Source organism: Arvicola amphibius, chromosome 4 (assembly GCF_903992535.2).
Source record: "Arvicola amphibius chromosome 4, mArvAmp1.2, whole genome shotgun sequence".
NCBI lineage: Eukaryota > Metazoa > Chordata > Mammalia > Rodentia > Cricetidae > Arvicola > Arvicola amphibius.
Window position 1 is genome coordinate 42,773,666 of NC_052050.1, and position 26,138 is coordinate 42,799,803.

At 42.9% G+C, this 26,138-nt stretch overlaps 1 protein-coding gene across 1 annotated transcript in view; it reads left to right on the forward strand.

Moving 5' to 3' along the window:
- Positions 1–24,498, forward strand: part of Nlk (nemo like kinase) — a 130,002-nt gene extending 105,504 nt beyond the window's left edge. The window contains exons 4-11 of the mRNA XM_038327243.1: positions 3,516–3,622; positions 5,051–5,136; positions 8,110–8,319; positions 11,463–11,564; positions 16,701–16,787; positions 18,622–18,820; positions 19,457–19,550; positions 22,697–24,498. Coding sequence (XP_038183171.1) covers positions 3,516–3,622; positions 5,051–5,136; positions 8,110–8,319; positions 11,463–11,564; positions 16,701–16,787; positions 18,622–18,820; positions 19,457–19,550; positions 22,697–22,751 — 940 coding nt within the window. The 3' untranslated portion in view covers positions 22,752–24,498. The remainder of the gene's footprint in view (positions 1–3,515; positions 3,623–5,050; positions 5,137–8,109; positions 8,320–11,462; positions 11,565–16,700; positions 16,788–18,621; positions 18,821–19,456; positions 19,551–22,696) is intronic.
- Positions 24,499–26,138: the final 1,640 nt, after the last annotated feature.

The window sequence follows — 26,138 nt, forward strand, 5'->3', positions numbered from 1 at the left end:
AGGAGGCAGAGGCAAAAAGAACAGGAATCAAGGTCATTCTCAGCTCCATAGTGGGGCCCTCCTTTTTGAGACATGGGAACCTTTTAAATGACTCAGTGACTGCAAGAGGACCTGAATGTTAGGGCCTAGAACACAAGGTTACCATTGGCTATCAAGTTGGGCCAGCCTGGGCTGTAGTAAATCCTGCTTTTAAAGGGGGGGGGAGTGGGACAAGATTGGCTCTCGTTATCATGTTCCTCTTTTTCTCTCCAGCTCACACATGTGACCTGTAAACATGTAAGTGGTTTTCAACCTGAAACTGTTGGTTTTCATTCCTTTCTACACCCATCCAAAAATGTTAGTAAATGATTAAAGGCTAAGACTTAAAAGGGCAGAAATCTAAGCTGGCTGTAATGAGAACACAAAACAGCTTCATTTTTACAGGATATAAAAAAAGCATAGGAACTGGAGGCATTAGGTGTTGCCTCAGAAAGCAGGAATGCAGATGAATAATAAAAGATTGACTACACAATCAATCTGCCTCCTCAGTACCGGGATGAGCACCATGCCTGGTCCATGAGATGCTGGGGATGGAAACCTCGGGGCTTAAACATGCTAGATGGGCTTGCTACTTTAATGTCAACTCAACACAAACTTCTGAGAGGAGGGAGCCTCAGTTGAAAAAATTGTGTGTGTGTGTGGGGGGGGGGGGGAGTACCAAGACTGCATCATCCCCTAACCTGCAGGAGAGTACACACAGCATACTAATCCTTGGTATCTCTGACTCTTCACCCCACTCATGCAGGATCCTGGCATCCCAACCTATGCTTCTAATAGGGCTCTTTTAATGGAAAATGAATTCACCAGAGAGGAGCCACACATAATTGAGGTACTCTTGGATACCAGTACATACAGCTTCAAGAGCAACTCATGGCATAGTATAGAAGAGAGGAATATTAAATAAGCACTTAATATAAAAAGATCTGAATAGCATGAGAAATTGTTCACTATATTTTAAACTTCAAAATGATGTACTGTAATTCTGCTTGAAAAAATTGATTAGACTTACATAAAGCTGTATATAATTTTTGCTTCAAGCTTGTTTAGTACAGTAAAAAAGGTAACTTAGATTTTCAATAGTGATGGATTAGTTAAATGAAAATTCTGGAAATGGGGGTAGTAGCATAAACCTGTACTCCCAGTACTTGGAAGGTAAGGGGCGGAACAGAAATTCAAGGCTGTCTGGTGAATTCAAGGCCAATCTGAGCTCTATGAGGCTGTCTTGTAAGAAAGGGGGACATGGGTAGTTTTCATCTTCTTTTTTTACCGAGTTTTGTACAAAGAAAGTTTTTATTGTACTTTGCTTTTGTTTTTCAGGGAAAAGATATAGAAAACTTCAAAAATACACCAAAGTAGAGATGAGAATATAACTCCTACATCACTCTGGATGCAGAAACAGGTGGATCTCTGAGTCTGAGACCAACCTGGTCTACAGAGTGAGTTCCAGGACAGCCAGGGCTACACAGAGCTCTGTGCCAGAAAACTAAACAAACAAAAAAATCTCCAAAAATGCCCAGCTTCAATATTTCTCATTTTTTCCCATTCTTCTCTATCCTTATCCCTCCTTTGAGGAGGGCAGGATTGTTTTAAAATAGATTGCAAATATCACATTATTTAACTTATAAATTATTTATGTGTTTTTTATAAGGACCCTCATCAGAACATATAAATGTATCATTATGGTATCTTAACATTGGTTTATCCTTAATACCCATCCCTAATTGCCCCCAGGGCTCTCTTTGAACCAGGTTCTAAACAGAAACCACATAGTTGTACTTGGTTATTAAGTCTCCCTTTGATCCCAAGCATCCCTTTTTGCCTTCCCTCCATCTATCACATGTACTTTTTGAGGAAGCAGGCAGGGGAGCCTATGTGACTCAGGCTGTATGATAGTGGTTACTCTCTGGGTAGAGGAATAGGGTTTGGTTAACATGTGATCTTCAAGAGTGACCAGTGCCAATTAGTCCCAGTACTCTGGAGGCAGAAGCTGGCAGAACTCTGAGTTTAAGGCCAGCCAGAGCTCTATAGATTCTGTCTCGAAAAAGGAGAAAAAAAAAAAGATTTTAAGATGTGACTACTCACATAACTTCCTGCCTGGATAGCACTGGGGCTGGGTGTATCCCCAGCCTGCTTGCAGCCCTCTCTGCTTAAGACCTGCTTCCTAGAGGGCTTGAGTTCTGTGCAGTAAATGCCAGTTCCTACATAAAAACACAGGTTTGTACTGGCTGCTGTATTTTAGGGATGTAGGGCCTCCGGTGAAAGTGATGGCAGCAGGTTGGTGAATGAGAAGAGGCCCAATTGTAGGTAAAGCCCGCAGGGCTTTCTCTTGGAAAGATGGAGAGAGTGAGATCCCAAGGATGACTTCCAGGTTTGTGTTTGGTGGTGTGAAGAAAAGGAGTAGGTTGGATTTGAATATTCAAGAGGGTGAGTGTGATGAAGAGAAGGGAGGACCAAGGCTGGGATGTTCTAACATTTGGAGGAGAGGAAAGGAGAAGGAACAGAAGACAGCCAGAAATAACAGCCAGTGAGAGACGAGCAAAGCCTCCCAAGTGTCCTAAGGCCATCTAAAAGTATCTCTAGGAGGGGGCAGTTTTCACCCATTGTGTTAGATGTTAGCACAGCTTCTCCCCTGCCTCTGTGTTGTCCTTAACTGCCAGCTTTAAAAGCTGTGAAGGGAAGATCATCTAAAGAAAAGTTCCAGTTCAATCATAAAATCATGCAAACTTTTAGTGTGAGTTTTTAATTACATCCAGGGTAAAACATAAGTCTATTATTCTAACAAATATAGTAAAGGGGTTCCTTGACATTGATGTGGCTTGTCAAAATTCTGGGTTCCACTTCTCCATGGCTCCCTAGTCTCCAGCTTTTGATCTCCTGCCATGTGTCAATTGAACAAACAGCCTGAGACTACAACAGCACAAAGTTGTATCAGAAGCGTGAACTACATGTACTAATAGGCTTTCATAAACACATGCAGAGTTAAGGAGGTGGAAGGCTACATTGTTCTGATTGTGAGGAGGCTTGAATTAACCATTTCATGTGTTTTGAGCAGTACCATACTTTATAAAGTACTTAAATCACAGTTGATGGGTAGATTGTGATCATTTTTGCCGGTGTTTTAAAATGGGCTCACCAACCCCATATTTTCATTTGAAGGATACCCCAGTTGCTCACCAGAATCTTGAGATTAATGGATCTTCGTTCTTCTCCTTGGCTTGGTGGTTATATGTACATTTCTCTTGTTTGTGATTATTGTAGAGTATCGCTGGTTTTTTACTTCAGTTCTTAAACTTGTGAATTCTTTTAATTTAGGCACTGTTAATCCTGTAGTGTCTGGAATTCTCACCTTCATCAGTCTAAAAGCTAGCTGTCTTCACTTCCCAGCCTTGAGAATGGAAGTTACTCTTTAATCTGATGACTTCACTGAGGGGGTTGGGGGCCAATTCTCTGACATCTCCTTAACTTAAGATTTGAAGATACGTTGTCACAGAATTGATGCAGAGTGACCTACATAAAATCATCGTCTCTCCTCAGCCACTCAGCTCAGATCATGTCAAAGTTTTTCTTTATCAGATTTTGCGAGGTAAGATTTTTCCTTTACCAAGAAAAAGGCAGTGTGGTGGTGTAAATGAGTCGTTTTGCTCTTCATTTGAACTTTATTCTGGCCTTCCAAGCCTTGTTCTCCAAAGATCTTTTTGTCTGAAGCAAAGTTGTTTCACTGTTTTTGATGTTAAACAAGAGGCGCGGGTGTCAGAGGTGCTAGGCGTTGGCCTTGGATCCTTGAGCATGCTAGTCACATCCCTGCCAACCAGAGGCTCTTAAGGTGGCCAACTACTTTTTGTTTTTATTTTCATTAGGGCAGAGAAGGCAGGCGAGTGGGCTGATGTAGAAAGGCAAGTAAACAGTGGTTTGTCACAAACCCCACTAACTGCCTTTAGCTCTTCACAGCCTGTGGCATCAGATGACTAAGTTAAAAAGTGACTATCCTCTATGGAAGACATCCATCCTTCAAGTCTGAGTATCGCCTGGCATAGCTGAGCCCCACTTAGCTCAAAATGACCATTAAAGCCCAAAGCAGATGGAGAAGACTGGTAGAGAGAGCAGCTAAGTAACTCCAGACTGTGCATGAAGAGCACAGACCTGACTGAGAAGCAATTTAGGCCACTATGACTGATGCCTCCTCTAGCCCTCAGCTGTGTCCAGAGTTCTACCTTGACAAACGGAGAATTATTTAAAGGTGAAACCACTTTCTTGTCTGGTGAATACATTTTTTTTTACAGTATTCACAGAATTGCATTCTACAAAAAAAAAAATTGAAAACGTCTTCCAAGTATTAAAACGCATAAGCAATATTACTACAACAAACAACAAAAAGTTCACCTACAATGAATTTGTTGATATTCTGTGGTGAGGGAAATGAGAAAGGTTCTTGACTTATTTACTGTTGTGAAGAAAATGTCTTACAAAGGTTTATTTTTTTAAAGAGGAAGAAAAGAATGAGTGTAAGATTGAGGCTTAAAGCAGTACTGATGATGTCTTTCAAGATGTCACATACATTTTGAGATGACTTGGTGTCCTCTTGACTGTCAGCAGTCACAGTGCTGCTGGCAGATTTGGGCACGACCCTGAGTTTTGTCCTGTCACTGAAGTGCCTGTCCTGGCTGGGAAAGGCCTCTCACAGGTTAATGGAAACTTCTTCACTGGAGCAGGTTCAGATTCACAGGTTGGGCGTATCAGTAGCAGAACTCCATCCACATGGAGGAGCATGGCCTGACAGCCTTACCTATGCTTCAAGCCATGTAATCTTTTCAATTATAGACATTGTCTCTGGCGTGGGCAGACACTATTGTGACATTTTACCCTACTGCAACAAAATGACAGTGTCTTGAAGGGGACTAAGGCAAGCTTTCAGTAATATTCTTGAGCTTTTGTTTGGGGAATAATTTTAAATCTTCTAGTCCATTTCCATGTAAGGTTAAATATCTGCAATTAAATGTGTTTATTATTTCAGGTTTGAAATATCTCCATTCAGCTGGCATTTTACATCGAGACATTAAGCCAGGGAATCTCCTTGTGAACAGCAACTGTGTTCTAAAGGTAGCTTTTCAGTTATTTAAAGGTCTAGAGAAATCAAATGTCTGGCTCAAGAGTATTATTTTCCCTACTTCACCAGAAATAAAGAGAACAGTTTTCTTCAGCCCCATCATTTATCAAAGCCGCTGGAACTAATTTGTAATCCTGGCTCTTTCTTCCTTCCTTCCTTTCTTTCTTTCTTTCTTTCTTTCTTTCTTTCTTTCTTTCTTTCTTCCTTCCTTCCTTCCTTCCTTCCTTTCTTTTTTTAAATTTTTATTTATAAAAGCTCTAGCTTGGGGCAAAATAAAGGTTGTTCTTCCTTCAGCAAAAAAAAAAAAAATAAATAAATAAATAAATAAATTTTTATTTATTATGTATACAGTGTTCTGTCTGCATGTCTCTCCTTGCAGGTCAGAAGAGGACACCAGATCTTATTACAGATGGTTGTGAGTCGCCATGTGGTTGCTGGGAATTGAATGCAGGACCTCTGGAAAAGCAGCCTGTGCTCTTAACCTCTGAGCTTATCTCTCCATTCCTGACCATGTCAACTCTAATAAATTGGGCCTGGCTTACAGTTCAGAGATTCAGTCCATTATCGTCATAGTGGAACCATGACAGGCAGACATGGTGCAGGAGAGGTAGCCAAGAGCTCTACATCTGGATCCACAGGCAGCGAGGAGAGAGTGAAACATAGTGGGCCTAGGTTGAGCATCTGTGAAACCTCAAAGCCCGCCCCCAGGACATACTTCCTCCAACAAGACCGCACCTCCTAGTAGTGCTACTCCCTATGGGCCTTTGGAGGCCATTTACTTTCAAACCGCCACAGAATTGTTTATCAGAAGGAATTAGACTCTTAGCTTCTTCATCTGTGACAGTGAAGTGTGGCTTTTAGGAAAGTGTCTGCATCTTAAACGGCTAGCATTACTATATGGTGTTGCACTTCAGTAGCAAAAGGAAGCACAGGCATGTTTAATTAAAAGTTAAAGTTCTGTGCCAGGAAAAGGCAGATGAATGTATTTCTACAATATGGTAGTCATATCTTCCCCCTCTGGATAAATTTATATTTAATAATTCCCAGGTCTCAGTTTAGGTGCCAAGATGAGACCATGTCCCGAAAACTTAACAAGGCTGCACATTCTTTTGCATGTTGGTAACCCCAGTATTTCAGAAGTAAAGGCAGGAGGGAAAAACGCCTAATACAATATCCCCAAACCTCAAATCATCAACTTAAGTTTTACTACTTTCCTGGTTCTTCTCACTGTCCTTTGTTAGTTAAAAGAGACTTATTGATAGCAAGATCCATAGTATGCATTTCTCAAACTTCTGATATATAAATATATTTTCCAAATTCTTGAATAGTAGAAGGTTCATCATAATTTTCCTCTTGATAGGGGCAGGAGAGTAGGCTCTGGGGTTAAAAAGCTTACTGTTCTTGCAATGGACCAGGTCCAGTTCCAGGTCCAGTTCCCAGCGCCCACCTGGTGGTACACAGCTAGGCAAATTCCAGTTCCAGGGCATCTGATACCTCTTCTGACTTCTGTGGGTTCCTGTACACATGTGCACATACATACACATAAAATTAAATACTTCTTAAAAGAAAAGTAGAAGCTGGGTGGTATTAGCACACACCTTTAATCCCAGCACTTGCGAGGCAGAAGTGAGCAGATCTCCCAGTTTCAGGCCAGCTTGATACAGAGTAAATTCCAGGACAGCCAGGGCTATACAGAGAAACCCTATCTCCAAAAAGCGGGATATGGGAGGAAGACACACAGAAGAGAAAAACAGCATTTATGCCAAGTCTAGCAAAATAGACCTTGCTTATGAGGCCTTTTTATGCCTCCTCCTATGAGTCCATCTGAACGTAGCTTCAGTGTGCATTCAGCTGTGTTGGGAGTTCATTGGTCTTGATTTTGGTTTAATAATCAGTTTAGAGTAGGTGAAAGTTTTTGTCTATCTGTTGCTGGGCGTTGAACTCACGTCCTTACACATGAACCTGGAGAATGTTTTTTTTTTTTTCTTTTTCAAAAGAAACATAATTTTAAAGGGGGTAGTGGCTCTAGAGAGAGAGATCAGTGGTTAAAGCACTGAGTTAGAGTCCAAGCACCTACACTGCAGATCATAATGGTGTGTAACTCCACATCTGATGCCAGATCCTGGCCTCTCTGGCTACCGAAGCACACATGTTCCACAGATATACATACTGGCAAAACTCTGATACACATAAAATAATACAAAATTCAAATACGTATAATTTTATATAGAAACTTTAAAGTTGGTATTTTCTCCCTTTTATCCAAATAAGATCATATTTTTATACTGACAGAAGTATACCTGTATCACTTTTTAAAGCTCATGGGCCCATCAAGGTTTCTTCGTGTATGTGTTATGTGGTTTTCTTTAGTTCTGCTGCTGTTTTTCTAGCCATAAATGTGTCCGTCTAGCTGAGTGTCTTAGTTACTTTCTATTACGATATGATAAAGACAATGACTAAACTCAGCTTGGGGAGGATGGAGTTTATTTGGCTTACATATTCAGGTTCGTAATCTATAAAAGAACACAAAGGCAGAAACTCCAGGCAGGGACTGAAACAGAAGCAATAGAGGGGTGCTGGTTTGACAGCCTCCTCTTTTTTTAACCACCCAGGACCACTTGCCCAGAGATGGCCCACAGTGGGCTAGACCCTTCCACATCAATCATCATCAAGAAAATGCCCCACAGGCCAATCTTATGTGGGCTCCCACCCCACCCCACCCCCCGTTTTGAGGTTTCTTCTTCTCAGATATGTCTAGGTTTGTGCCAAGTTGACAAAATCTAACCAGAGTATTGGCATAGTGGCACATGCCTATGATCCTAGCACTTGGGAAGTACAAGACAGAAGAATCAGATATTCAGGGATATCCTCAGCTATATGGTAGGCTTAAATCTCTGCTGTCTCAAAAATGAAGAAAGGAAGGTAGGTGTCTGCTTGATAATGTCTTAATTGTCTTTTCTATTTAGATTTGTGATTTTGGATTGGCCAGAGTGGAAGAATTAGATGAATCCCGTCATATGACTCAGGAAGTTGTTACTCAGTATTACCGGGCTCCGGAGATCCTGATGGGCAGTCGACATTACAGCAACGCCATTGATATCTGGTCTGTCGGCTGTATCTTTGCAGAACTACTGGGCCGAAGAATATTGTTTCAGGCACAGAGTCCCATTCAGCAGGTATGATTTTGCTTCACGGTTTTACTTGCTTTTAATTCCGCTGTAGATTTGAAGGGAAAGCCGTCTTGCACATGTCATGACGTTTGTTCATTGTACTGTCTTAATTGACTTTTAGCAAATCAGGTTCACTCGAAAGCCAGAAAGGTACAAAGTTGAAGACTGCAGAGGTTCGTTCAGTTAGGAGCCTTTTAGAGCAAGTGTTGACTTTATCCTGTGCACTGGTGCCTGGCAGCAGACTCAGCTCTACCGTTGCATAGGTATGATCTTGAGTCCTTAGAAGGCATCTGCTCCTTCCAGCTGAGTGACTGCAGCTTCAAACTGTACATTTCTACTATTGATTTCTTCAAATCTCAAAGTAAGCTGGGTGATGGTGGTACAGCACTTGGGAGGCAAAGGCAAGCATATCTCAGTGAGTTCAAGGCCAGCCAGGTCTACAAAGAGAGTTCCAAGACAGCCAAGACTGTTAAATAGAGAAACCCTGTCTTGAAAAAAAAACAAAACAAAACAAAAAAAAACTATTATTGGGCTAAAATATTTAGATACAGCATAAAACACCAGAAAATAATTAAAATATAGATTCAAGAAACCATTTGTGGCCAGGTGTGTCGGGACATACCTTCAATCCCAGCACTCCTGAGGCAGAGGCCATAGGATTTCTGTGAGTTCCAGGCAGGCCTCATCTACATATCAGGTTCCAAAGTTTCAGTCTGGCCAGAACTATATAGTAAGACCCTGTCTCAATAAAAAGAGGGCTGGGCGGTAGTGGTGCTCACCTTTAACCCCAGTACTCAGGAGGCAAAGGCAGGCAAATCTCTGAGTTCAAGACCAGGCTACTCTACAGAACAAACCCCATCCAGAGCTGCGCAGAGAAACCCTGTCTTAAGAAGGAAGGGGTGGAGGGAGCTGCAGAGAAGGCTCGGTGGTTGAGAGCACTTCCTCTTCTCCCACAGGCCTGAATTTGATTCCCAGCAGCCACGTCTGGTGGCCCACAGTTGCCTATCACTTTAGCTCTGGGGGATCTACCTTCTCTGATCTCTGAGGGTGCTTGCACCCAAGTGTACGCACACAATCAAAAATAATATTCTAGCTTTAAAAATAAATTGAAGGCAGCCATGTTGGCATATGTCTGAATCCTTGTACTTAGGAGGCAGAAGCAGTGAATCTCTATGAGTTTGAAGCCAATCTGGTCTGCATAGAGAGTTCTAGGCCAGCCAAGAACCATTTGTGTCTCATAAAGGGGGCTAGGGGTCAGTTTAGTGTATTAAGAGCACTGGCTGCTCTTGCAGGGGACCAGAGTTTGATTCCCAGCACCTATCTGGCAGTTCACAATTGCCTGTAACTCCAGTGACAGGAGTTCTGACATTCTCTTCTGGCTTGTTCAGGCACTTCATACATTTGTTGCACAGATAAAATATTCATAAAGTAAAAATAATAAATCTTTTTTTAAAAGAAGAAAACTCATTTGGAGCCAAGTGTGGTAACACATCCCTATAATCTCAGCACTTGAGAGAGAGAGAGAAAGCCTCTGTAAGTTCAAAGCCAACCTGGTCCACGTAGCAGGTCCTGGAGAAGTATGAGAAGTGTCAGTGTGAGCTCTCCAGTCTCACAGAACCACTGGAGAACTCCTCCCGGGGTAGCCATCATCACAGAGCAGACATTGTGTACGCGATGTCTTCCATGCGGGAATGGTATCTCGTGATATCTCTTTTGAGAAATGAATACACTGGGTACTGGACAGCCAGCAGACTTTATAAAAGTGTTTCTCATCCATAGATCTGTCCTGCTTTTTGCAACGTTTGAACATGTCCATTAGGCAGTCATTTCCTTCTGCCATTAGTGTGGTCATTAGAGCCCGGCATGTGTCACTCATGCTTCCCTCAGAGGCCAGCTAGAGATCTTCAGGGGACAGCAAGCGTCTCACGCAGATTCCCTGCCTGGATACTGCTTCCGTTGGCCATCTGTTGTAGTGTAGATAATGCAGACAGTGGTGTTCTCCATGTCAGCCGCCTGGCGTGTAGATAATGCCGACAGTGGTGTTCTCCATGTATGACTTCCCCTTCTTAGGGGGTCCACACATGAAACATTGCTCTTGATTGGGTGACAGAGTCAGAATACTTTCAGCACTTCAAAAAACTGGTGAGGTGGGCCTGCTGCCTGCAAAGACTTGTTTACAGGGACACCAAGGCCGGTCCCCTTTACTGTGCCCAGCTAGATAAACTTGGCATCGTGGTTTTCGAAGTTTCACATTTTTCTGCCAGTGTAAGAGGTTTCTAGAATGTAAGAGGTTATGTGCTGGTGCAAACATTAAGTGCTTAACTTTTATTTCAGGCATGAATGCTTTGAATGTTTATTATATCACATATATCTGATGTGTAGATTAGCTTGATGGGCTTGAATCCATTTGAAGCATTAAAATCTCTTCATTAACTGTTTGAAAAGAACAGGCATTCAGCCACTGTCTGCAAAAATAATAAATGCTATATGTTGTTTTGTTTTGTTTTTTTTCAAGACAGGGTTTTTCAGTAGCTATGGATCCAGCTCAGGAACTCACTGTATCAATCAGGCTGGCCTTGAACTCACTGAGATTCACCTGCCTCTGCCTCCTGAGTGCTGGGATTAAAGGCGTGCGCCACCACCACCCAACATGCTATAGTTTTAGAACAGTAGGGCATACAGATACAGACTCCAAAGTTACCCTAGTGTTAGAACACTGTCCAGTTTTCCATGGAATGTAGCTTGACTGGCCTCAAACTCAAAATTCTCCTGTCTTAGCCTCCCAAGTGGTAGAATTATAGCTGATTTCTAAAAGGGGGAGGGGAGCAGAAAGTAAAAGAAAGGATTCTTTTTTGGTTTTTTGTTTTATTTTGTAAGACAGGGTTTTTCTGAATGACTCTGGAGCTCACTCTGTAGACCAGGCTGACCTCAAACTTCGCAGAGATCCTCCTGCTTCTGCCTCTCGAGCACTGGCATTAAAGGCGTGCACCACCATTACCCGGATAAGAAAGGACTCTTATCAGAGTTTACTGAAGCTTTGTGGTTCTAAGGCTTAAAAAAAAATGACACTCACTTTAAGGCTGGAACTTGAGTCAAATGAAGTTGTTTCTGTGAGCTACTGTCAACCTGTATTTCACATTTCCTTGCAGTTGGATTTGATCACAGATCTGTTGGGCACGCCATCACTGGAAGCAATGAGGACGGCTTGTGAAGGTGCTAAGGCACACATACTCAGGGGTCCTCATAAACAGGTAAAGAGGTAAAGAGGGGACAGTCTGTCTCTGGCAGCTAACTGTGAGGGGAGGACTTCTATTGCAAAGATGTTGCTTATAGTTAATAGACACACATATAGACATAAACACAGAGATATTCCACTAGATCTCTGTTATATGCATATGACCATAAATAGAAAGTGGCTTATAGCCATGCCCAGTATAATAGAAGAATTCATGTTTTTATAGCACTATTGTTTATTGACCCCTTGGTGGTCTCCTGGTTTATCAGTATGTGGGAAGAAAGCTTTGGCCTCAGTGTGTATGAGTCAAGATACCGGTCCAGATACTGAGCCCAGATAGCCGGTTGCCTTGCAAGGATGTAAAGCAGTTGCTGTTGCGCTCTTACCACTAAATCAGACCCAAGTACAAAGAAGGTGCCTGCTTCTTTCTAATCAATATCATTTGCAGCCAGCCAAATCATGCTGAGAAGCCAAGGTGCTTTCTGTCTGCACTCTTGATCAAGCAGTCTTTTCTGCCAGCACTTTCCGAGTCCCCTTTAGAGAAAACAGCTTAGTGATGTGAGGAGGTGTGAGGGGAGTGCTCTTCCTAGGAGCAGGAAACAAGCAGAACCAATAGGGCTTTAGCCAAGGCTAGTTTTCCTGGCATTGCCTTGGTTTCTTTAAAATTGGACATTTAGGTGATCTGATTGATTGTTTAGGTGAACAGATTGGTCGATCAAAAAGACAGATGGAGTTTGGCATTCTTCCCCTGAAATTGCCCAGCAGACATTTGATGAAGGCTTTGCCCTCTGCTTCAGTCCCTCTCTCTAACCCCAGTGACTCCTGTGTCCACAGGTGAACACGGTAAGGGAACGTGTTCTCCAGCACTGGCTCAGGCCAGTAAATAGAGATACATAGGTGCTTATGGTTTTTTTTAAATTCACATTTGTTTATTTTTTGATGCAGGGTTTCACCATATATAGAGATATAGCTTATCTGTAGCCCACTGTGTAGATCAATCTAGCCTCAAGCTCACAGCAGGCCCTCAGGAACATTAAACTAATTTGTTAGTGTCTTATAGTAAGTGTGTCCTTGTAAATAGAATAGTTTTCCTCCTTTGTTGACCTCATCAGTGTACTAAATCTACCTGGCCAAAGGGGAACAATAATAAAATATGAGGATCAGGTACCCTGGTGTCCTCAGAGTGCTATGAACAGCAGCTTAGAGGGCTGGCCTTTCTGAGATGTTCCTGACACGTCCAAAGCAGCTTGAAACTGCCTTACTGCATCAAAGTCGCCGTGCGCTCCTTTGAGCATTCTGGGCAAATGTGTCGGTTTTCTCATAAAAATTTTGAACCCAGCAGCTATAAAAGTATAGAGCTCTCAACTGGGTATGGTAACACACTCCTATAACTCCCAGCATTCAGGAAATGTACAAGAGGACTGTGGGTGGAAACCAGCCTGGGATACCCCTCCAACAGACCCTTTTTCAAAAAAGGGCTTTTCAAAACCTAGATCTATTATTTAAAAAAAAAAAAATCACATTATTTTCTAAAACAAAATAGGGAGGAAAGGAAAATGTGAAAGTCTTATTTTTATTTTAAGTTAAATAAGCTTAAGTTAAATGAATTTTATGAGAGGCCTTCCTTCTACATTCTCACATGGCTTGGTCTCTTGGTGAGAGGGAGGGGTACCTCCTGAAGGTTAAGGTTCTGCTCAGCGGGTTGTCTGGTAGTAGTCTGAGGAGAGCACCACAGAAATCTTCATCTTGGCTTCAGAATATCTGATTTTGAAGAAAAAGTAGGGAGGGTGAGAGTTAGAAGACCCTCCTGCCCCTCCACCTCCACCTCCACAGATCCAGTCATTGTTAACGTGCCAGCAGCTCCACTGGAGCTATCTCTGTTCATGTCCTAACTTCTTACAGCTGAGGTTAGAAGACACAGCGGCAGACAAGCTTATTTGGCATGTAGATAACTGTATTTTCACTTTTTTTTTCTGTTCTTATTTTAGTTTTTAGTTACTTGTTTTTCATCTTGTAGTTTTTCTATTTGAGTTTTGTTTTGTTTCCGTGTTTTGAACTAGAGCTGGCCTTCTTGTGGCCGTATTGTGTATGTCATGGCTGTTCCACTAAATGCATGATGTTCAGTTGGCTCAGGGTTTGGCTTGGGATATGCGCAGTCAAGTTTTTCTCTGGACTGGACTGAAGAAGAATGCAGCCTGTGGTGTCAGGATCAGGCTTGTCACATTACCCAGCGGGTTGAATGGTGTCCTGGTGTGGGATTCCCCACTGTATGCCGTTAATACCATTGGTTAATAAAGAAACTGGCTTGGCCTGATAGGGTAGAACAGAGCTGGGCGGAGGGTGGGGTTAAACTAAACTGAATGCTGGGAGAAAGAAGGGCGGAGTGTGGAGCCGCCGCTGGAGACCGACATGCTGAAACTTTGCTGGTAAACTACAACCTCTTGGCGATTAATAGAAATGGGTTAAATTAATATGTAAGAGCTAGCTGATAAGAAGTTAGAGCTAATAGGCCAAGCAGTGATTTAATTAATACAGTTTCTGTGTGATTATTTTGGGGGTCTGGGCAGTTGTAAACAAACAAGAAGCTAAGCCTTCCTACTACAGTGCCCCATGGGTTGTACAATGTAGTTTGTAGGCAGATTGTGTAAGGATCCTGGCCCTACTGATAACTCACTCTATGACCTTGGGCAAGTTACTTAACCTCTGTCAGCCTTGGTTTCATTCTTCAATAAAACAGAGATAAAAACTGTTTCTCTGGCTGATGAGGTGGGTCATTGGGTGACGTACTGGCCTCCAACCTTCAGGGCCTGCTTTTTAGTCCCTGGAGCCCATATGGTGGAGAAAACTCACTGCTAAAAGTTGTCCCCTAACATCTGCACATGTGCTTTGCCACCAGCACCCACCCACACACCTACGCACACAAAGCAATAAAAATAAAATTAGTGCCCTCCCACATCAGTCAGCAATCAAGAAAATGGCACAAACATGCCTACCGGCCAGGCTGATAAAGACAGTCCCTCATTGAGCCTCCTTCTTCCCAGGTGTATGAAGTTGACAACCAACGCTAGCCATCACACTGAGCTTTTAAGTAGTTTTTATGTAAACTCTTCTCACCTTACCAACTCTTCCAAGTTAGGTGGAAATAGTTGTTTTGTTAGTAGTGGTTTCTATCAGTGATTAGAAGTTCACTCTGACATGTTCCGAGACTACTCATAAACACCTTATATTCTACTCATAAAAACAGTTATTACCACTATTAACCCTTTGTCTATGGAAGAGAGAGGACTGCAGAGATTAAATAATGTTTTAGGTTGTAAGTCTGATCTTCAAATTAAACTTCTTTCTTTCTCTCTTCCTTTCTTTCTTGTTTCTAAAGTAAAAATGGCTTGTTCATGGCACAGTACACAAGAGGCAGAGTGTCTCATATCACAGACAGCATATCCAACTCCCTGAATATTCATTTCTTTGGCATAGAGGAGAGGATGAAGGGAAAGCCAGGCAATGCTAAGGCAGATAAGATGGGGAATGGGTCTCTATTGTCATCGTCACAGGGTAAAACTGAGGGGTCCATTAGTGGCAAGTCAATTCTCTAGCATCAATACTGTGCAGGTGTCTCCAGTAGGCCCAAAATCACCGTCTGCGGGTGGCCAGATAAGGCTGACCTCGGCGCTGATAGGCAAAGACAGTGTCTTGTCTGCGCACATTGCTGTGGTTCGTCAGAATGTTGATGATGATGACCTCATCTATTCGTTTGGTCTTGCGAGCTGTCTCAAGGAGAGGGATACTCTCGACACCAAAGTTGGTGTAGGCTTTGACTGACCATAGGCACTTAGGTGTGTGATCACCCTCCAAGCTGAGCTTGTACAGGGTTTTATAGGTAGTAGATGTTTTTTGTAAAAATCTGAGCCAAGCACCAAGCCCTGAGAGTTGTCTCTAAAAACAAAATTAAGCTCTTAACTCAGCATATGTGCTGCTAATCTGCAATCTCGGCACTCAGAGGCTGAGGCAGGAGAGTCTGTAGACACTGCGGGCTGAAAAGATGAGTGGCCAGCTTTCTGATTCTAAATGGGAGGAATGGCTTGGGTGTGTTGGACCTGACCATCTCATTGCCTGTTTAGGGATTTAGACTATGAATCCATTCTGGAGCCAGGTTCGGTTCTTAAAAAATAGTGTTACTCAGTTGTCTAGACCTGTCTGCGAAGGTGGTAGAATGAAGTCAAGCCAACCAAACCCCTGGTTTTGAAAGTGGAAAAATGTTCACTGCAAGTCAGAGGTTCTTGGCAGGCAAAACCACTATATAACATTCTTATTGTATTGTCTTTTCTACAACTCAGAATCTTAGATAGAGGAAAGCTCAGCTTAGTAAAAAACAGTCCTGTCTCCTGCAGGGACCTTGTCTGACATTCAGCAGACTCAGAGGTAATAGAAGTTGGCTCTGGTAGAGGTTTCTTTTATGTGCATCCTGCTATCCAGTATACATGGAGTATCCTCAGTTAACATGCTGACCCAGTCACAGGCCCATGGGTGCCAGCCAGAAAACCACCATAGCAAGAGCACACTCAGGAGGGTATGGTCCAGATTCTCTCTCTCTCTCTCTCTCTCTCCTCTCCCCTCTCTCCTCTCTCTCTCTCTCTCTCTCTCTCTCTCTCTCTCTCTCTCTCTCCTCTCTCCTCTCTCTCTCTCGACAGGGTTTCGAGCCTGTCCTGGAACTCAGTTGGTTTTTCTTTTCCCATCCTTAAACATGTTAGTCTTCCCTTCCTTGTCAAAGCAGCCTCCTTGCTTACCGGATCAGTTTTCATTTCTCATGATTTTTTTGTACTCTGACTAGGTATGTTGCTGGAAGTCACTGAGAATTTTCCCTTCTGAAGACTGCTTTTCATCTCCTCCCCGCCCCTACTTCGAGCTGTTCTGAGACAGGGTCTCACTGTGTATCCCTGATTGGCTTTACACTGTAGACCAGGCTGGCCTCGAACTCACAGAGCTCCGCCTGCCTCTGCCTCCTGAGTGCTGGGATTAAAGGTGTGCGCCAGCACACCTGACTCACAGCATCTTTTTAGCTGGCTAATTTTTGTGCTGTGAATTGACTATATTCCATATCCATATATAATACCTAAAGGCCTAAATGGTTGAAATTTTTTTCTCTTTTTCACAGCCATCCCTTCCTGTACTCTACACTCTATCCAGCCAGGCCACACATGAAGCTGTTCATCTACTTTGCAGGATGTTGGTCTTTGATCCAGTAAGTGTGTTTACTTTTATCTCTTTTTATTTCTGTAATTTTGTGTGTTGACTGTTGTGCGTGCATGTATGTCTGTGCACCACATGTATGCTTGGTGCTCTCAAAGGTCAGAAGAGGGAGTCAGATAGTTGTGAGCTACCATGTGGGTGCTAGAATCTGAATCCTGGTCATCTGTTAGAGCAACAAGCCATTGCGCTAGCTCCTATTTTTAGATTTATTAAATAAATTTTAAAATAGTTTTCTAAGAAGCATCCTGGCTTTGAGTAGACTGGCAGTGTCGTGATGACTGGAATGACAGGCTCCAGCCCCCGTTTTGTGTTCCCCATGCTAACCCATTATGTGGACATTTGAGCATTGGTGCTCAGATATAAGCAGAGCTCAGGCAGAGACCTAGAAGATACTACCATTTTTATGATCCTGTGTTTATAAAAGGGTTTGACACCAACATTAAACAAAAGGGGGAAAATTTGGTTGTTTGAAAAATCACCCACTGGGTGGCATGTGGAAATGTTTGCTCTTTGGGTTGAGGGCCGTAACTTTCCTAAACCTCTTTTCTGGGCTGGACATGGGCTACTAACTGCTCTGTGATGTCTGCCATTTATTTGTTCATTCATCCAAAGATTATTTATCATTCATATCTGTGGCAATAATTATTGTCAACAAAAATGAAAATGGAAGCATTTAAAAAAGAAAATGCTTTTAAAAAATCCACAAAATTGTGGACGGTAAGTTTACCTTGGTCTATGGTGAGAAGAGAGCATCTTTCTCATGATCCACATAACTATCTGTAGGTAGGTTCACTAGGGGGCTGGGTGTGGCTGCACATGCCTGTAACCCCAGCACTTGGCAGGCAGATCTCTGTGAGTTCAAGACCAGCCTGGTGTGAGTTCCAGGACAGCCAGGGCTTTGTCAGAGAGAGAGAGAGACAGAGAAATTAGGGGCAAATTTGTTGGGTTTGAACCAGTCTCATTTGCAGGGTGAAGTTGGGGTTTCAAGGTCCTCTTAGCCACATGGTGAATTTAAAGCCACCTTCCCATAAGCCCTTGGGATTGTGAGATGATTTAACTTGTGGCCTTAGGAACCGGAAAGCCTGAGGTTGTATGAATAATTGCTACACATCCTGTAATCAAGGCAGTGCGTCATCTTTGCCCTGTCTCCCATGGAGCCCATCCTTGAGTCCTATAAGAGCCACATCTCCATAGTTCATTGAACACTGAGGATGGATGGGTTTTTGTTTTTTTTGTTTTTTTTTTTTTTGTCTTTTTGCTGGAGTTTGAAGTGTATGGGTCAGTAAGCCTGGTGCGCTGGTGTGTTAACTGTTGGAATTGGAAGACTTCAAAAGCCCAAAGATAGGCTGCTGCTGCTGCTAGTGGTGGTCTCAGTCTGACGTTCACAACGACCCCTCTGCTAACCCTCAGCTTTACCCTGTCACTCTAAAGTCAAAGAAAACAGAAGTTCTGAGCAGCTTCCTAAAATTGCCAGTATGATCGCATCTCCTCAGTGCTGACACTTCTTCAAAGTGTGGCCTGTTGTCTGAAACGCAAAGCATTGCATATTTAAATGTCACGGTATTTGTCATTTGGGGCCCTGTGCACATCTGTCTCAAGGTAGGAACTTCCCAGATTTTCAGAAGGACATTTCGAAGTGACAGTTGTTATTCTGAGTCTACTCAGTCTCCTGTCATCCACCCCTAAATTCAGCTCTCCCTCCCTACCCAGCATGTTCTGTACATCAAATATAAGCTGCATCATGTAATTCAGTCTGTGAAAGATTCTACATGAACAGCCATGCTCATCTGTAGTGTTGATGTGCTGGTCTCTGAATTTGATTTCAGTCAAAAAGGATTTCCGCTAAGGATGCCTTAGCCCACCCCTACCTAGATGAAGGGCGGCTGAGATACCACACGTGCATGTGTAAGTGCTGCTTCTCCACCTCGACGGGAAGAGTCTACACCAGTGACTTTGAGCCTGTCACCAACCCCAAATTTGATGATACCTTTGAGAAGAACCTCAGCTCGGTCCGACAGGTTAAAGGTGAGTGACTTTTGTCATTCAGTCAGACACGGTGACCAGGCACATCTTTGATTACACAGCAGTGATTCAGTCGGGGGCTTGCCAAAGCTGGCCAATGTCTATTTCAGCTTTGCATGTAGCCGACTGTGCAGAGCATGTGTGTGTGCAGTGAATGGAGAGTTAGCATTATTTCCAGGGGAATGAAAACTCAGTTTCTGTTCCAAGTTGTAATGGGTGTGACTCAGAATATCTGTTTTCACAGTGTCACTTCAGTAAATAAAACGTATTGGACTTCTTTATGTAACATTTGATGGGGTTTTGTTTTTAAAAAAGTAAAAGAGTCCACTAAAGAGAATGGTGATGAGAAAGGGAATTTGAAAATTTACTCACACAGTTGCGCTGAGGATCCCCTATAATGCTGTGCGTGCAGACTCTCCCTGCTGGCGGAGCTTCAGCCTGGGCAGCGCCTCCAGGGAAGTTTATGTCTGTTTTTAGCAACAACCATCATTTCAGCTCCAGAAAAGTAGAACTCGACTGGGACTGATAGAGGATGTGCGTGTGGGTTAACTAACCCAGCAGGCCGCTGTGCTCACCGGGAATCCATGCTTCCAGCCTGCGTGTTGGCAGTGGCGTGGACAGTGTTTGTTTTCTCCACAGAAATTATCCACCAGTTCATTTTGGAACAGCAGAAAGGAAACAGAGTGCCTCTCTGCATCAACCCGCAGTCTGCTGCCTTTAAGAGCTTTATTAGGTAACTATCCGCACAGCTCGCACCTCAGAGCTAGAGGAAGGGGCTGTGATTTTGTTCTTCAGCATGGTTTGGGGGTTTGGGGTTTTGTTTTGTTTTAACTATTTTGTGTATGTGTATGTATGTGGGAATCAGTTCTCTCTGTGTGAATCATGTGTATTCTGGTGATCAAACCTAGGTCATCAGGGTTGGTGGGAAACACTGTTTCTTGCTAAGCTGTCTTTTTTGTTTGTTGTTTTTGTGTTTTGTTTTTTGTTTGAGACAGGGTTTTTCTGTTTAACAGCTCTAGCTGTTTTGGTATAAGGTTTGCCGACCAGGCTGACTTCGACCTCAGAGAGATCTGCCTGCCTCTGCCTCCAAAGTGCTGGGGTTAAAGGTGTGCACCGCCACCGCCACCTGTTTTTTGTGTTTTAATAATACAGATTTTAGGCATGGTATCACATGCCTGTCATCCTGTTGTAGTGGGCCACTTGCTTGTTCTTGGCTGCTCAGCCCTGAAATAATCACATGGAAGCCATATTATTTGAAATAGTGTTTGGCCAATAGCTTAAGCGTATTTCTGGCAAAATAGACCCATCTTCATTAATCTGTGTATTGCCACATGGCTGTGGCTTACCGGGTAAAGTTCCGGCGGGGCAACATGGCTTCTCCTTGACTCTGCCTTCCTTTCTCCCGGCATTCAGTTTAGTTTTCCCCACTACTACTCTGCCCTGTCAGGCCAAGCCAGTTTCTTTTTTAATCAACCAATAAAAGCAACACATAGACAGAAGGACCTCCCATACCATCATCCCAGCACTTAAGAAGTAGAGTCAAGAAAGGAGTTCAAGGTCAGCCTGGGCAACACAGTGAGTTCAAGCATAGGCAACATGAGACCACAGCTCAAAAAAAAAAAAAGTTCAATAGGAAGTTGATGTAATAAATATCAGTAAGCCTCTGTCTTCAGTCTGGGACTGACTCCCATGGTGAGTTTAGCAATTTTGTTTTTTTCTCAGAGAACTATTGCTGCTCTGTTGTAGGGTGGGGAGTGGGTCTCTGCAGCACCAGTGCGAGTCCTGCCACCTTCCCATCTTCTTTTTTATTATAATTTTTTTATTTTTTTTTATTTTTTTGTTTTGTTTTGTTTTTCGAGACAGGGTTTCTCTGCAGCTTTTTTAGAGCCTGTCCTGGAACTAGCTCTTGTAGACCAGGCTGGCCTCGAACTCACAGAGATCCGCCTGCCTCTGCCTCCCGAGTGCTGGGATTAAAGGCGTGCGCCACCACCGCCCGGCAATTTTTTTTTTATTTTTTATGTGTGTTGATGTTTTGCCTACATTTACGTCTGTCTGTATGTGGGTGTCAGATTTTGGAATTACAGACAGTTGTTAGCTCTGCCATGTGGGTGCTGAAAATTGAGCCCGGGTCCTCGGGAATAGCAGTCAGTGCTCTTAACCGCTGAGCCATCTCTCCAGCACCCCTTTCCCATCTTCTTGATAACACAGCCAAGGGCGCTGGGAGTGGGCTTGATCTTTATTATTTATTTTTTGGTTTGTTAGTTTATTTATTTGGTCAGTTTGATCTGGGTCTTCACCAGGTGAGCCCAAGTCTGCCTTGTTCTTGATCCTCCTGCCTCGGCACTACCAGCCGGGCGTGTACTCCACCTGACTCCCTCTTTGCTTATTGTGTGTTTACGTGTTTTGTCTTGTTTTATTGTTTCTTTGAGACAGGCTCTCACCTTGTAGGCCAGGCTGCTCTCCCATTCATCTTTTGTCTCAGTCTCCCGGGTCAATAAGCCTGGGGCAAACAGGTAGATGATTCCTATCTAGAGAAGCATCCGGGATGCTTGTGGGGAGCTGTGAGTTACTTTGGATTCTAGCAAGTGTCATTCTGTCTTTCCCTTGTTTCCAGTGGGAAGACAGAAGCCACTTTAACAATGTGGGGAGATTTTAATCCTAGGGATTGCTAGCCAGGAGAAGACATCTAACTTCTAAAATAATACAAAATTAGCTTCGGGGGTGGGGGTCTCGAAGTAGCAAATGCAAAAGATAGCTACCCTGTATACACCAATAGAGGAAAAAAACAAGGAAGAAATTGAACTCAGAGGTCCCCTACCCAGGAGCCTTTTTGAAGAGGGTCTGCATCTTCTGGAGCATATGGCATTAGCGGGGAGGAGATGTACCAAGGTGGGCAGAACTGGCCCGTCAGAAAGGCGCAGAGAAACTTAGAGAAGCATGAAGGGAAGCTGTTGCCTGTTGCTCCAGCCTGCAGCGCCCTCCTGCGCCCTCTATTGGCAAATATTAATATGAAGCCAGGTAGCAAAGAACCAAAGCTGTGTCACGACATAGAACAAAGGGTGGATTTGAGTTTCATCCCACTCCCACCCCTACCCCTGGCCTTTCTCTCTTTTCTTTTCCCCTGCTCCCTACTCTTTCCTTTTCCCACACTGAAGTAGGGCCTTCCCTGCATTGAAGCTTCTGAACCAAACTCAAGAATTGTGTCTGAAATTAGTAAAGTCAGTTGCCTTTCATTCCTTCCATTGTTTTTCCATGTAGAAAGCTGGCATTAACTTGCATCTTGACTTTTCTGTGATTTTAGATTACTTTGTTTAATCTTTTCCCAGAAGAGTCGGTGACCCGGGAGATTAGGTGTTCTAGCCCCTTCCAGGTGCTAGTCATTGTTCTCCTGGGCTCTGGGCGGGAAAGTGATTGCAGTTCCTTTCCAATAAGCAACCCTAGACTCTGAGACTAATACCAGGTCTGTGATAACAATTGCTGGACCCTGGCTCATCCGCACCAGTAATGCCCCTGAGAGAGTGCTCACGAGGCCCCTTCTCATAGGCCCTCTCTAGCTGACTCTGTTTTGAGAGGTACTTCTTAAGGGGATTTCCTGATTGAATATGGATAACGTTGTTTGTGATAGCTACCATTTACTTTACATTACATCATGAAGTAGACTCCATGAAAGGCATTGTACGTGTATTTGCCATTGAGGATGGCCCTCTCCTGTCCCCGTAAACCCCTGAAGATAACAGATCTCTAAATGAATGTTGGCAAACAACGGAGAAAAGTTAAAGCAACAGAAACAAAAGATGCAGAAATGTTTCTGGGTGCTCAGTGGAGCTGCCCTCTCACCCTTGAGGTGCCACTGATTGTGGGCTCTCCCTTTTCTTCCAGTTCCACCGTTGCTCAGCCGTCTGAGATGCCACCGTCTCCTCTGGTGTGGGAATGACAGTGGAAGACACTGTACTACTGAAGATGTAATGTAGCTTTCACTGGAGTCTGGGATTTGCAATTCTGGAGGGTTAATCATGCTTGTACTGTAATTTTACTAATGAAGTTTTAAATTAACAACCACTACTTGTATGATATGAATAATATTTAGAAATGTTACTAGACTTTTAATCTTGTAAAGTGGTTGTGCTTTTAGAAGAAAAAAAAATATTTTACCCAGAGTTGCACATGGTTAAAGAATTCGGTGCAGCTGTTATAGCTCAACTCAGAACAAACGAGAATTGAACCAAATTTGGGCGTTTGGGGTTTATGTTTTGTTTTTCTTTCTTTTTTTTTTTTATGAAGCGAGATTATTCACATGTACACACACACACACACACACACACACACACAGTCATACATTTTAATATTTGAGCCATTCCTAAAGATTTAGGGTTTTCTAAAACTAAAGAGTCTAGAAAGCTTGCCTGTGACCAATCATGGAGCCACGGGAGCTGATCGTGGCTGTACCTGGGGGAGGCTGTGGGAGGGGCTTGCCACCTAATGATCAAGCCCTATAACTGGCTTCTCATTAGAGCCGTGATGGTGATGTGTGCTGTCTGAACTCCAATGTCGTGAGTAGAGAGACTGAATCTGACTAGGAGAGACTAACCCTGTTTTCCTTACCCAGTATAAATATATATATATATATATATATTTAATCTATTTTTATTAGAAGTTTTTCTGCTCTTTCTTACATAAAAAGAAAAAAGACCCAAGCATGCATCCTTCATGTGTGTAAATAATTCATCTCTGGGCTAATTTCAAAAGAATCCCAACACTGCTGTATAGAGAGAACTAGCTGCACATTTTAGGTCTGTGAAATTCTGTGAGACTTTTCCTGCACTGGACAGTGAAAAATAATAAATAAAAGACAAAAAGAAATTTAAAAAAATTAAAGCCACAAAGGCACATAGGGAATCCTGTCAAATGTGTTTGTGTCTTTAGGCAGAGCTGTGGGAGTCTTGAAATGTCACTGTAGTAAATAGCTTACCGCTTTTCGACAAATTCTTTTTCCTGCTGGAACACTGAACTCTGTGCATATGTAAATACGAACACCAATCGAAGGCCTCTACCTCCTGGAGTTACACAACTTGGCTTGTTTACCTCCACACGCTGATGATGACTATTTTTTTTTTAAGTTCAATGTGGAGACTTGAAACTTGAATGTCCCTTCCAACTTTTATATTAAAAATAAAAAGACAAGAAAATCGAAGAGTGTTTTTCACCTGTACAAGAAGTACTAACGGATCGTCTTAAAACTGGTCTAGGAAAAGCTTGGTGTGTGTTATGGACAATTAACTGTTAAAGTTATTGTAAGTTATCTGTATTTAGCAGAGTATTTTCATCTTGAGTGATCTGAGCTGAATTTGAAGACTATTAAGTTATGTTTGGAAGTTTTAACTTCAATGAAGTAATTATCTGCTGTGAAAGAAGCAAACATTGAATTACTAAACAAAGATGGTGCAATATCTTTGTTTTTGTTTTTGTTTTTTTATGAGGCTCCTGAGAATCAACCCAACTGAAGCATTTCAATTCACTTGAATGAGAAACGTGTTTAGTATCAAAAGAGCCCGAGAAGACACTGGTATGAAAGGTACAATCTCAGAGGTTGGTCAGTTACCGTGGCACACTTTCTGGTCACTTTGTACAATGTAGATTTGAAGTACAGTGGTGAAGACATTAAATGTGACATTTGAAAACGATCTGTCGCTGTCTTACTTCCACCCCCTGCCCCATCACACACACACACACACACACACACACACACACACACCTGTTGTTTCTCTTCAGTGCAGCCTTTGCTCTTCCACTCTTAGCTTTGTGGAAATTGTTTATCTGTTTTTAATCCTTCCCAAGAATGTATTGGAAGCTCAGTTAAATGACACCAGAGACTGCATGATCTAAATATGTACAATAGGAATGTCCTATTTTCATGTGGGATCTTCCCCTGATATATTGGGACTGAACACATTAAATAAAAGTAGGTGGCTATGGGTAAGCAGACTAGTGAGACACACGGCTTTCCCTCCTCCTCTCTGTCCCCTGCCCCTAGAAGCCCTAGACACTATAATTCAGACCAGAAACCAGACTGCCTAACCTTCCCATACGTGTCCTGAGGCTGGACAAAAGAATACCATCATGTTGTTTTTGCTCATGCTGGCTGTGAACACAGTGTGTGGCCAAGGGTTACTACCCCACCCCTGAGACAAGGTCTGTCTGTGTAATAGCCCTGGAACAGAAATCCACCTGCCTCTACCTCCTGAGTGCTGGGATTAAAGGCGTGCACTGCCCATCTGACTCTACAAAGATTACTTTAAATTTTTGATCCTCTTGTCTTTGCTTCCCAAGGTCAGTGCTGGGGGTGGAACCCAGGGTTTTGCACACGATAGACACTCTGCAAGCTAAACTACACTCCCGGCCCATGCTGTTACGCATTCTTGAATCTAAAAGTGGTATTTGCATCCTCCCTTTTTGTACTGCTGAGGCTCAAACCTAGGGCTTCAAGCATTTTTGACACAGGGTGAAGCTGAGTTCCCAGCCTTGAATTTGTAACCTTCCTGCTTCAGCTTTCCCAGTAGCTTGGATTACAGAATGGGGCAACCAGGTGCAGCTCAAAGGAAATGAATGGGAAAGTTGACTGTTGGTATTTTGTTGTTGGTTTGGTGTTTGGTTTGGTTTTGTTTTGAGAGAGGGTCTCTCTGTTATCTCTCTGGCCCACCAAACTTGCCATGACTGATATGGTCCTGCCTCGGCGCCCAGAGTGCTGAAGTACAGACATGAGTACCCAAAGTTCTTCACAGACAGTAGAGAGAACTTACTGATGGCTTCCTAATAGGACCTGCTTATCAATCCAAGAGAGTTGTGGGTGTCTTGTCTAAATTAGTTGGGAGCTTCAGAATTGCTAAGGCTTCTAGAAGAGTGAGTCTGGACAGATCAAGTCAGCTGCAGTTATTGGCAATAATCTCTTATCTGAAATTTTTATTTTTTCTTCCATACTATATCACTCAAAATGTTACTTTTATATTAAAAACACCAGGGGCTGGAGATGGCTTAGTAATAAAGAGTACTTAACTGTTAGAAATATTTTCTAACACGAGCGCTCTGTCGATGCAGAAATCCCAATCAAGCCGAATTGAGACAAGCTGAATTAAAAGATATTCAGGTTTAATAGGACTCTTGGATAAATCTACAGTACCAGGCATGTGTCTCTTCCTGTGGAATGGGTCATAAGTCTAGTAAGAAAGTGGTTGGTTATCCCCAAACACGCATGCCACTATTATCTCCTTTGGCGATCTTACCACACTGGTCGTTATTGCAGTTCACAGCTGGGTAGGACTGCTAA